Source organism: Cynoglossus semilaevis, chromosome 16, assembly GCF_000523025.1.
Source record: "Cynoglossus semilaevis isolate Cse_v1.0 chromosome 16, Cse_v1.0, whole genome shotgun sequence".
In the NCBI taxonomy this organism is placed as follows: domain Eukaryota; kingdom Metazoa; phylum Chordata; class Actinopteri; order Pleuronectiformes; family Cynoglossidae; genus Cynoglossus; species Cynoglossus semilaevis.
This window is the reverse complement of record NC_024322.1, coordinates 947,286-960,566: the sequence shown is the minus strand read 5'-3', so window position 1 is coordinate 960,566 and position 13,281 is coordinate 947,286. Positions and strand designations below refer to the sequence as shown.

Here is a 13,281-nt window from a genome sequence, read left to right as displayed (position 1 = left end):
TGTCATGAGGTCAACATGTGAAGCTGATTTTCTTCTCCATGTTAATGGACTGCAGTTCTAAGAAAAATACAAAAACCATCCATGGTCGTTTATTTATTTGTTGCCACTTTTTATTTATCAACCCATTCCTGGGAAGCAGCGACTTACTGTCTGAGGGGCCCAGGGAGTATTTGAAGTAGTACTTCCCAACCTGACCTCTGACCTCAAACCCGATCCTCTTACCGCAAGGCTTTCCCCCATGTGAGCTAGCAGTGGAGCAGCCAACGTTTTATTTGCATTTGCATTACATTTAGATATCAAAAAAAAAGGAGTCGGATGTAACTATATGTTACATATGTTTTGAGTTACATTTAAACATCAGCAAAACTAATGAAAAAAAAAAGTAAAGAGTAAAATAACATTTCCATGAATATGAAACCATGTGTCTAATAATAACGCGTGCGTGCGTGTGTGTGTGTGTTTTCTCAGATCTGAAGAGAGAGGCCAGTATCTGCCACATGCTGAAACATCCCCACATTGTGGAGCTGCTGGAGACGTACAGCTCAGATGGGATGCTCTACATGGTGTTTGAGTTGTAAGGATGATTTTTTTTTTTTTTTTCGCAAAAATTTTAATACATAATACATTCATAAAAAACTCACAAAAAAGAAATAATATACCATAGTTTAAAGACTACCGGTCGCTCCGGCCAAAAAAATGCATAATGGAGAAGAAAAAAAAAAACATATATAAGTCGCACTAGCCAAAGGATGAAAAAAGTGCGACTTACAGTAGTAGCAGATACTGGTACGCAAGCCTAGAGTGCCCTCTAGTGGCTGTCAGTGTGAAAATAACAAACATGTACATTTTCATTAGTAAGAGAGTAGCAGATACTGGTACCCAAGCCTAGAGTGCCCTCTCGTGGCTGTCAGTGTGAAAATAACAAACATGTACATTTTCATTAGTAAGAGAGTAGCAGATACTGGTACCCAAGCCTAGAGTGCCCTCTAGTGGCTGTCAGTGTGAAAATAACAGAGATGAATTATATTTTGTGGAACCTGAGTATAAGTCGCAAACCCAGCCGAAGGATAAAGAAAAAAAGTGTTACTTATAGACCGGAAAATACGGTAAATAAAACATGTAAACAAACAAACAATTACCAAAATGAAACAAATGGATGGATGGAAGCACTTTCTGTACACGGTGTTATCCACCTGTATGCATATTAGTGTGCTCTTATGTTACTTTGTGTTCTACCCAGTTCTTAAAATAGAACTACATGATCTTAGACTTGCTCCAGAATCCCTGTGCTAGATAATAATAATCTAACTTGTAACAACAGTGGAAATCATACCGTTACAGTTAGTACCTCTGCATCGTAATAACATCATTATGTCTATAGAACAATGAAAAATGTACTTTCATTTTACTACCGTATTTTTCGGACTATAGGGCGTACTTAAAATCCTTTAATCTTCAGAATTTTATCCAGAACAAAGGGCGAAAACCGCCTGACTCTGGAGGGGGGCGAACAACAACAACAACAGCGCCCTCCTGTGTCCAACTTAGGTCACTTTTCTACAAATCTTCGTTCCTGTTGATCTGCGACTCCATGCGCGTCCATCTCTCCGATATTGTCAAAACCCAAGTGACGCTAACTAATTCGGGGCTTGCCATCATTCAGCAGTGACCGCACCCTCCCCAGCCCAACCCAGGCGGGGGCAAACTAAGGCGCGGGGGGCCGGATGCGGCTCGTTCAGCTTTTGAATCAGGCCCGCCAAACTTTTCCAAATTATATAATTTTTTCGTATTATTATACTTCTGCCTTTCCCTGCAATACCCACGTTTCCCCAATAGATGGCGCAGACCATTTGAAACCCATTTTAGCCTTTATGCATGACTTTTACATGTCATTCGTCTTAGTTCACGCCAACGCTCCATCTATCTGCTCCTGACCCGGCCCCTCTGTCAAATTCTGTATTATTGTACATTGTTTTTACAAATATTCATTATAAATATAACGAGACTTTTTCCCTTGCTGACACAACCCTCAGCAATGTATCTGGGCTTTGGTTCAGCACCAGAAGGATACAGAGTATTCGCCCTCTGGTGGCTGTAATATTCTGACACTGTAAATTGCGTCTACGTTTTATTGCTGCAGCTAAATACAGTATAAGCTGACGTACTCAATCCTATGTAATTACACGTGGCAGATTTGCAAACTACTACTTTCTAATGTTGCCGTAGTCGTCGATCCACCGCCGCCTCTTCCACTAAGTTTAGATGTGTTATTTTCGCTTTCCTTTTTGAAATCCTGCGGATCATTCCAGATCATTTCAGTGACATTTACTGACCACAGGAAACAGCAGCAGACCAGCGGCTCCAGCAATGCCGTGGAGTTTAAACCCCTAGATGGGGCCTACATTACATTTGTAAAAATATATAACAAAAAAAAAACCTCTCAACATAATAGATGTAAGTGCTCGCTAAGTTCGCGCTGTCTGAGTCTAGTAGATGAAAATGCAAATGATCTTTTTTTTTTTATTTGTCAACCAAAAAGAATAATAAACAGGAAATATTTCAATTTTTGCAGGAGGCCGAAATCAAATCTGCAGCTGTCTTAAATAGACCTGGGTTTTTTGTTTTGTTTTTTTTGTTATATTGATAGTAAAACACACAAAAATCCTGAACAAACTCTGACCTTGCTGTTATATATATATATATACATACATATATATATATATGTATATATATATGCATATATATGCATATATATGCATATATATATACATATATATATATACATATTTATACATATACATATATATATACATATATATATATACATATTTATACATATACATATATATATATATGTATGTGTGTGTGGTTAGCACACATACCCGCTCATCCAGCATGGGGGGCTTCCAATGGAATATGCCACGAATATGACATAAGTGGACCACTGCTGTAACGCTTGAATGATAACAAGCCTCCAGTCACTAGGGGGCAGCAACTCATACAGTGGTTTCTAGAGATAAAAATATACATGTTATCAGGTTCTCAAAAGTATTTTCAATTCACGGGGATATGGGTCCGAAGGTGGGTGAGGGGAAGAGGGGGGACATGACAGGAAAAAAAAATCCTCAAACTTTTCCCAGTGCGGTTCGAAAAACCCAGTTTAGTTGGAACTGTCTCTCTCTAGTGGCGACTTGACCTATTGTTTATATATTCCATGTGTGTCTTTTTCGTTCCCTATAGTATGGATGGAGCAGATCTGTGTTTTGAGATTGTCAAAAGAGCAGATGCTGGATTTGTCTACAGTGAAGCTGTGGCCAGGTAATCAGTATTTTTTTTTTTCTAATTCTTTGGGGTTTTTTTTAGTTTAATCACTAATCTCTCTTATTGCTCCACAGTCACTACATGAGGCAGATCCTTGAAGCACTGCGGTATTGCCATGACAATAACGTCATCCACAGGGACGTGAAGGTATTTCAGACCTCCTCCTCCTCCTTCTCCTCTTCCTCCCAGTTTGTCGTTTCTGCTCTTGCAGACGTTGGGTTTTTTTTTTTTTCTTCTTCTCTCTCTCTCATCTCAACCATAAATTATATATAGAAGGAGAGCGCGTATTATGATATAAATATTATGAAAATAAAATGTTATGGGGATTTATGGGGCTTTATAATACTATAATTAACTTGAGTGTAAAACAAACGACCAGCAAATGAAAACCCATTAGATTCCAAAGCATTAAGCATTTAATTGTGACTTTGTAAACTTTGTAAACATTAACCGTGTTCAAGTGCATAAACAAATGGCAATATAAGTAAATATATACATTTGATTATGGCAGAAATAGATAGTGCGATGCATGACAAAATGTTTAAGTTTAGAATAACCTAAAAGCGACATTTGCCGTATAAAAAAAACCCCCTTGTCTTTTAATACTTATTTAAATACATAATATATACATATAATTATACAATAATTGATTTATTTCAAATAAACATTTCTGTCCATTATAAGCTAACGCAATAAAACTTTACTGATATTGAAAATAAACTAAACTAAAACAATTCTCTGAATAAATAAATCCCAAAACTAAAACAATTCTCTGAATAAATAAACTTAATGCAGAAGGGTGGGAAAAAAAACATCCACTAGGGGGCGTCAAGTCACTACATAAGTCAAACGGACTTGTTTGATGAATAGATAAAAGGTTTGGATGTGAAATCTGTTCAAAACAGGAAATAAGTTAAGGTTAAGTTACTTGTAAATTAGGCTACAAATATCTAAACACTAGTTTACACAAGTATATTAGATATATATTGTTATTTATTCATTTTAATTTGCTATAGTTTGCAAAAAAAGTGTTGGTGTATTTTTCCTATTTTCAAAATGCATCGAGAGGGCCGGATGGGACACCCTAACAGGCCGGTTTTGGCCCGCGGGCCGTATGTTTGGCACCCCTTGACGTAGATCAAATGTTTGATTTTATGATTTTATTTTTTGAAATACTTTGTTTCATATTTGCTCCACTGACAACGGGACGCAGCAGTAGACCTACAGTAGAGCTCCTGCGTCTCAACCTAAAGGGTTTTCCTATAGCTACCTCTGCTACATACTGCAGAAAGTATCTGTCTACTACCAGTTTCTGAACTTGTTACCGACACTAGTTCAAGCTAAGATATATAAACGCAGTTAGTCTCCGAAGAAACTTTAACCATTGTCTGGAGTCTCTGATCCATTTGGGCTGTTACCAAGCCAACTAACTTTCGGCTGTCCTCGGACTTCTCTACCACTCCTTGCGTCCAGCTCGGCAGTCGAGCTGTTACTGCTGGCCCCCGATATGTCCTTCATGAGAAACACTCTCCTGACCGCACGCAAAACCTCCGTCCTCACGGATGACGACAAGAGAAAGTACATGATGGGGTCCAGGCAACTGTTCAGCGCTGAAAACAGCAGCGCGACCTCGTTGGCTTTGTCAGCCACGTTCTTCCAGTAACAAAGCGTGTCCGTAATCTGAGTCCAGATGTAGAAAATCCGGATCACGTGGTATGGCACGAAGCAAACGGTGAAGATGAAAAGGATAAAGAAGGACTTTTTTGCCGTTCGGATGTAGCGCAGGGTGTTGGGGAGATCCGGCTTCTCCTTTGAAATGTGCAGCAGACTGAGGGCGATTCGTCCGTAAGACGCCACCAGAGCGATGAAGACGAGCCAGAACAAAGCCACCACGCTGACGTTGATGTAGGCTTTCCACTTGTCCCGTAGCAACTGTCTGTAGTGAAAGCATCTGGAACAACCATTTTGTTATATTCGTATTCTGACAACAACAACAACAAAAAAAGAAGTCTGTTCTCGTTCTGATTCTGACAAACAGACACGCCATCAAACTTTGCCTGGTTTCATGCGGCTCTTTCGTTCATGTCAAATTGTATGGGTTTTTTTTTTACTCCACCCCCCCCCCCCCCCCCCCCCCCCCCCCCCCCCCCCCTCCCCCCCCACTCCTCTCTCTCTCTCTCTCTCTCTCTCTCTCTCTCTCTCTCTTTTACACACACACATACACACCCCGCCCAAGATACAAGTCGAATCCATTCTGCAACACAGCACCAGTGTCTCGATCCACTCGTATCTAGATCGAATTTTACCCTTGGAAAAAAATCACTAAAATCCAAATCATTTGGTCCAGACCCCCAGAAATATACTATTAATCCCCCCCCCTTATCTAAACATCAAAAACATAGATATAAACAAATATATAATGATAATATAAAATAATAATTAAGAAAACATATATATATTAATGTTATAAAAACGGGTTAAATGACCAAGCGAGGCAGCGTCAGGGCCACTAAGCGTTGGAGAAGGACTATGTATATATTTATATATACACCTAACATTCACCTTTGCTTACTCTATGACCTACTATCACTGTAACCGTACTTTTACTATTTATTATTTATTATTATTTACTACTATTTATTATTATTTACGTATTTTTGTATACGTATGTTTGCCGTAGCTTGATGGTTGATTGACTGACTCGAGGTGTAAGTCACTTTGGATAAAAGCGTCTGCTAAATGTATTGTAATTATAATAATATATATATTTATATATATTTTCTTCTTCTTATTATTATTATTATTATTATTAAACACTAAAAGTTTGTGACGAACTCTGCAGCTGCGTTGGCATCAGAGCCCGTGGCTCCCCCATGCCGTATGACGAACGGATGGACGCCAGTCCTCGGTTGAGCGCTCGTAACTAGAAATTTCGTCGTATCAGGCGCAAAATCGTGCAATGAGTGCTATTAAACAACACGGAATACTCATACTCATACTCATACTTCCAATGGAATATGGCGCACTGGACAGAATTGTGCCACGGCTGTAATGCCTGAGTGATAAATGAGCCTCCAGTCACTAGGTGGCAGCAACTCGTTATCGGGTTGACTTTGGTGTGGGATAGTTAGTGGTTTTTCAACGTCTATCTTCTAGATGGGCTAGTCTGACCAAGGCGACATTTTAGAAAACTCAAATGCGTTATGTTTAAGATGTGTCATCGTGAAGACATCACAGATGGAGCGTTTGGCGCCACTTACCTGTAGGACTGCGATGGTTCACTTTTCGATAACAGCAAAACCAGAAACACGGCAAAGGACACGATCCAGATGACGGCGCAGAGCGTGGTGCTCCATTTGGTCGACTTAATCCTTTGCCTCGTTCCCACTCTGCCGTGGAACTTCACGTATCTGTCCACGCTTATCATGCCCAGCAGCGTGACGCTGGTGTACATGTTCGTGTAGAAGAGGATCCCTACCACTTTACACAGGGTGGGATCCAACGTCCAGATGTTTCCATGAATGTGGTAGTACATCCTAAAGGGCAGACCCGCCACCAGCAGCAAGTCGGCGAAAGCCACGTTGATGAGGAACACGCGCACCGAGGTCTTTTTGGATTGGACGTAGAAGAAGACGCAGAGAGCCACCACATTCCCCACCAAACCGAGGATGAAGATGGAGAGTCAAAAAGGGGATTTTCCTTCTGTCATGAAAAAGAGTTTTACGTTATACGCACAGGATAACGTGATGGTTAAAGTCCAGTGCTTTCGCTCAGTATCTTACTCCAACCACAATGTTGCAAGAATTCAAAATAATTTATTTTTAGTTTCTTTGCAATCTCTGATCTAGCTAGGGTGCCCGCAATCGTCCAATGACGATGGTAGGGGTGTCTGCTATTCCAGTTCCAACTGTTTTTGTGCCGCGACACATATTTTTTAATTAAACCCCACGGTATATCTCCATGCACTAATGATAAAATATAATAACCTTCTTGTTTAAATATACTCAAAATTGACTAAACGGCCTGTTTAGTTGAACACAACGCTGATATACTTGAAGGAATTGAAGAAAGACACTCACAAAGAATTTCTCTTTTTTTTTTTTACTTTTCATAGCCATTTGCTGCCAACTAGTGGACGGGTATTTAATTGTTGTTTATTGTATTTAAATGTCACGCACTGACAAACAAAGACAATTTATTTGCAAGACATTGTAAGTCAGTGAATTTGATTCGATTTTTCACATTCAATATTTAAGAAAGAGGGGAAAAAAACATTAGTTTTTGCTGTTTTTTTTTAAACAAAAAGATATACAGTATTTATTCATCAAAAACTACAGGTCCATAAAAAAATAGCTGTGTTTTTTTAAAGCCATGGGCCGATACAAATAACCAGATGTTTCACGGGAAGTGAATTAAAATTGCTGAGAAACAGTTAGAAGTTCACCTGAATACAACAAAAACCAAAGTGGTACAAATTGCTTCTATTTGCATACAAAGACAAAATTGAGCACAAAACCAGATTAAGGTTAGCACAAAAACATTTGAACGAAATCTGTCTGCTAAGAAGTAGTAGGTTGTTTGATTGACCTTGCATGCTGCTGAAATGCTTTTTTTTTTAACGGATAAATTCAAAAACTCACCCGACTTGAAGTCAATTGAAGTCACATATGAAGTTCTGATTGGGTCTTCTGTGGTTCTGCTTGCTTCCCTTTAGAAACCTGAGCTGTATTTCCCCTTTTTATTCAAAAACAAACCCCCGTTCAGTTACGCTCAGCCGCTGGTTCTTTGAACTGCCGTTGGTTTGGTGATACCGCTCTGCTGTGTTTCATGCTCTTTTATTCATCTAAACCCAACAGCAGCAGAGAAGAGGTGGAGCTAAAAGCTCAGCGAGACCAGTTCAACCACAGAACACAGACGACGGCTTCGTCTCACAGCTCCAATTGCAATTCGCCAAGTGGGCACAGAAAAGTTCATTTTCGTTTTTATAATGAAAGATTATAAAGAATTTATTTTATTTTTTTTGTTGTTTTTTTTTTAATTCAAAGTCAAAACAGCAGACTCTAGCTCAGGCGTGGCCAAACGTTTTGACTCGCGGGATACAATTGTCCTAAAATTGAACAGGGAGCAAGATAGATGAAGCTAAGATAAATGACATGCAAAAGTCATGCATAAAGGCTAAAATGCTAACATACTTTTAGCATTTTCTATGCCATCTATTGGGGAAACATTTGTATGTCAAGGAAAAGGCAGTAAGTATTACGATAATATAAATACATTTGGAAAAGTTTGGCGGGCCGGATTAAAAAGTTGAACGGGCCGCATCCGGCCCCCGGGCCTTAGTTTGCCCATGTCTGCTCTGGCTCATACAGACAAAAGCGCTGCTGGATGTTTTTGCTTTTGAATTAAAATCACATTCTTAGTGTGACCTTCTGACCTGTCGGTTACCAAAAGAAAAAAAACCCAAAGTTGTTTCCATTACTTTATACTGGTACTTGTCATTGCAACACATAGTTAGACATGGGATGAACGAAGCTAGTTTCCCCGGTCCCGGATCGAGTACTGGTGACAGAGGGGAAAGGGTTCGGCAGGGTTGAAGAAAGAGGAAATGAAACAAGACAAGATCAACAAACACTGAGCCACAAGAGCTACATATGTGGGGAAGTTGGGAGTCGATGTGCAAGCCGTTACAATTGCGATACACGTTTCTAAAGAAGAGTCTTATTTAAAGCCCTTGCCGTTAAACTTGCAAACACGCACAAAGACTTGCGTAGATTTCATTGTGAAAAAGAGCGTACGCAAAAAACAAATCCAGTGAAATTACCCACACCGCGTCCCTACATCAAATGTAAATGTATTTAAATAAGGCCCACGATCTGCTAGTCAAAAACAAATATTATACTGTAGTATAACTATAGATGCGAGGTGTGTTATTTGGAGACTCGTCCGCAGGTACAAAGAACAAAGTGTGTGTTCGGTCAATAACTCCCGTTACTTGCTGCAAACCGTGCTTCAGTGTTAGCCTATTCAGCGGCGTTGTATGGGACTTTGATGTGCGTCAATGACATTCGGATGATTGGGTCCCAGATTGCGAGATGTTCCAACGACACCATCGCTGCAATTGTCAATAACGTTTTCTTCAACTATTGTTGTGTTAATCATCAGTTCGTTAGTGTGTCTCTGGTGTGCTCATCACTCCGATGACTCCGTGTTTTTACGTTATTAGCCGTTTCCTAGCATCACCTCTCCGAGTGTTTCGCCCGCACATTTCCACGCTCATTTGCATTTTTGATGCATCGGAACGCGAGCGTGGAAATGGAAGTACGCAACCTTTTTTTGAGCGTGCGCAACATTTGCACACAAGGCGCAGCACATTTCTACGCTCATTTGCATTTTTGATGCATCTGAACGCGAGCGTGGAAATGGGCGAACTCAACATTTTTGTAAGTTTAGTACATGAGGGTCACCAGTGTTCAAGTCCAACTTTTTATCTGGGCCACAGATCGTGAAGTTCAAGTCATCAGTGTTCAAGTCCCATTTTTAATCAGGGTCAGCTGATGAGGTTAAGGTCATCAGTGTTCAAGTCCAACTTTCTATCTGGGTCAGCTGGTGAAGTTCAAGTCATCAGTGTTCAAGTCCCATTTTTTTATCAGCGCCAAAGTCCCATTTTTTTATCAGCGGCATAGCTGGTGAAGTTCAAGTCATCAGTGTTCAAGTCCCATTTTTAATCAGCGCCATAGCTGGTGAAATTCAAGTCATCAATGTTCAAGTCCCATTTTTAATCAGGGCCGTAGCTGGTGAAATTCAAGTCATCAGTGTTCAAGTCCCATTTTTTTATCAGCGCCATAGCTGGTGAAGTTTAAGTCACCAGTGTTCAAGTCCCATTTTTTTATCAGCGCCACAGCTGGTGAAGTTCAAGTCATCAGTGTTCAAGTCCCATTTTTTTATCATGGTCATAGCTGGTGAAGTTCAAGTCATCAGTGTTCAAGTCCCATTTTTTTATCATGGTCATAGCTGGTGAAGTTCAAGTCATCAGTGTTCAAGTCCCATTTTTTTATCAGTCACATAGATAAACAATGACAAATGATTTGCGGTAAATGAGTGAAATTTTTCAAACCTGTTGGGAATCACTGTGATATTCGTTAGGGTGTTGGTTGTATAAACAAAAGAAAAACCTCATTACCAATGTTCTTTTTTTTCTTCTTCTTCTTCTTTCCCTCTCCATCAACCTCAGCCTCACTGCGTCTTGCTGGCCTCCAAAGAAAACTCAGCTCCGGTGAAGCTCGGTGGGTTTGGAGTGGCCATCCAGCTGGGGGAGTCGGGACTGGTAGCAGGAGGTGTGTGGAAAACAGTGACAAAAGTGTAGCTTTTGTTTTTTTTTTAAGTCAGTTAATAACACATCAAGTCTTAAATCTGTATGTCTATAATATTACAAATTTTTCAAATTTTATGCCTAGCTATATTTTTACACTAACTAATAAAAACCGCGTGAGAAAAAAAAAAAAATCTCACGATAATCGATTGACATGTTCCACAAATTTACACACTTTTTTTAATTTTTTTAATTTATTTAGCTCCCACTAAAACTAACTTCTCCAACAGAAGTACCTGAATTTTGATAATGTCTTCCTCTTCTTCAACATCAAAGTCCTTTTTTTTTTTCAAACTATGGACCGCTCTGAGAAAGAAAGTGAATCTGTTTTGAAAACGGTAAAAGCCAATTTTATTTTTCAGCTTCTCTCATACAAGCAGGAAGCTGAGTTGCGGCTCTTGTTTCCTTTTTGCAGATAATAATAGCAGAAAACAGATAAGTAACGTTCATACTGAAACTCTTAACTAGAAATACATGTGATGCTTTCAGTGGTGGAACTCAACGTGTTCACACATTTTAAGAAGAACAAGAAGAATTAGAAGAAAAAAAAATGTTGTTTTTTAATTGCTCTTTTCTGTTAATTGCCTCTCATTATCTTTGTCCTCTTTCTGTACCTACTTTTCGGGTTGTCAAAGTTAACGTTTGTCTTTTCTCCATATTTAGGAATAGCAATTTGCCTTGCTTAATCGTGATAAATTACAATTGGGATTAACCATGTCTGATCAGGATTAATCAACAGCTACTCTATGTTTAATTTGTTTCAATTTTTTTTTTTTTTTTTTTTTTTTTTTTTTTGCATTTCATCGTTTACTACTTCTATGTCTCTACTTAGTACTGTAATGTCTTGTCCTTTCCGTCTCCGTGCCGACAGGTCGGGTAGGAACACCGCACTTTATGGCTCCGGAGGTTGTGAAACGAGAACCGTACGGTAAACCGGTGGATGTCTGGGGCTGTGGCGTCATCCTCTTCATCCTGATGTCAGGGTGTTTGCCCTTCTACGGCACCAGGGAAATGCTGTTTGAAAATATCTGTAGAGGCAAACACAAGGTGAGGATTCCCACTTGTCACGAAATGATGTTTTAAATCATTGACGCAGCACTTAGCACTGACAGAAAAAACAATGTCATGATCTTCCTGTTTAAAATGTTGCTAGTTGGTCTTTTTTTTTTTTTTTTTTCAACCACCGGCTCCTGGATTTGATTGGATTTGGATGGGGATTTTATTACGAGTAACAAATGTTGGCAAAAATAAAAAAACACATCGTATTAAATCATAATCAAATAAAAGGAAGAAAAAAGTAGAAACACCATGTGAAAATAATTAATCATGGCTATAGAAACCAAGATTGGGCAGAAATTTAGTATGAAGAGTCAGAATCATAAAGAGTTAATTCTCGATCAGGGATTCCTAAACGTGGTGTGCGGAGTGCACGATTTGCCACAAGGGGGTGCTCATAAAATACGTAGAGTGTTCTTTTAATTTAGAATGAATAATTATAATTATTATAGTAATGATAATAATTACAATTTTTCACACAATAAGGACGTGAAAATAAACATGTCCTTTGAAAACATTTAAATTCAAAAAGCTGACATTTTGATTGTCAAATAGGCTGCCTTTATGTGAAAGCTTGTTGCTTTCTTTTCCCAAAATTGTGGGGAGCTGGGGCTGGTTATAGATGATATAGATAGATATGTTATTGTTGTTGTATGTTAATACACTCCATGTTAAGTTTATATTAACAATGCAAATATAAAATATATAGGAGAACAGGGGACCAGTGTTGGTGCCATAGCAGCTGAAAATGTCCTGGTCAACGATGACTCAAAGATGAGAATGTTTTTCACCAGAGAAGCTCCCAACTGCAAACATCTTCATTTTTTTCCTTTTTTGTTTCAAAAATTCTTAATTTGTATCCGTTGTATTCCCAGCAGAACAACACAAAATCAATCTATTGTTACCGATTGGCCGAGACGCATTTGTCAAAGCAAACGTTTTTGGCTGTCGTTTGTGCAGATGAATCCTCGCCAGTGGAACCAGATCTCTGAAAGCGCTAAAGATCTGATAAGAAGAATGTTGATGTTGGATCCTGCGGAGAGAATCACCGTCTACGAAGCTCTCAATCATCCATGGTTGAAGGTAATCGTGATGTAGGAAGAAACCTTTTAACCACCGACACTTGAAGTAGTCCGTTTACCCCTCTGTCCTCTCTGTCAGTCTCTTCTCACGATCCAACTTTTATCTGCCAAATATCTTCCAGGAGAGAGACAGATATGCCTACAAGATCCATCTGCCCGAGACGGTGGAGCAGCTGAGGAAGTTTAACGCCCGCAGGAAACTTAAGGTTTTAAGTTAACAAACACACTTTTCTGGGTTTTCACCGTTATGGCTAACAATGACGCTATTCCCGAGCAACATTTAGCTAAATATGAAATTTTGACACAGCTGCTGCCTCTGTTGCTTCCTCAGGGGGCAGTATTGGCTGCAGTGTCCAGTCACAAGTTTAACGCGTACTATGGTGACCCTCCAGAGGAAGTGCACGACTTCTCCGGCGAGCCTACATCCTCAGGTGCTCCACAAAGACACACACA

General features: G+C 39.4%; 1 protein-coding gene across 1 annotated transcript in view; it reads left to right on the top strand.

Annotated features, from left to right (window-relative positions):
- Nucleotides 1–404: 404 nt before the first annotated feature.
- Nucleotides 405–13,281, top strand: part of caska (calcium/calmodulin-dependent serine protein kinase a) — a 29,519-nt gene continuing 16,642 nt past the window's right edge. The window contains exons 1-8 of the mRNA XM_025063706.1: nucleotides 405–574; nucleotides 3,241–3,318; nucleotides 3,396–3,468; nucleotides 10,553–10,655; nucleotides 11,562–11,737; nucleotides 12,707–12,829; nucleotides 12,951–13,034; nucleotides 13,160–13,259. Of these exons, the coding sequence (XP_024919474.1) occupies nucleotides 420–574; nucleotides 3,241–3,318; nucleotides 3,396–3,468; nucleotides 10,553–10,655; nucleotides 11,562–11,737; nucleotides 12,707–12,829; nucleotides 12,951–13,034; nucleotides 13,160–13,259 (892 nt within the window). The 5' untranslated portion in view covers nucleotides 405–419. The remainder of the gene's footprint in view (nucleotides 575–3,240; nucleotides 3,319–3,395; nucleotides 3,469–10,552; nucleotides 10,656–11,561; nucleotides 11,738–12,706; nucleotides 12,830–12,950; nucleotides 13,035–13,159; nucleotides 13,260–13,281) is intronic.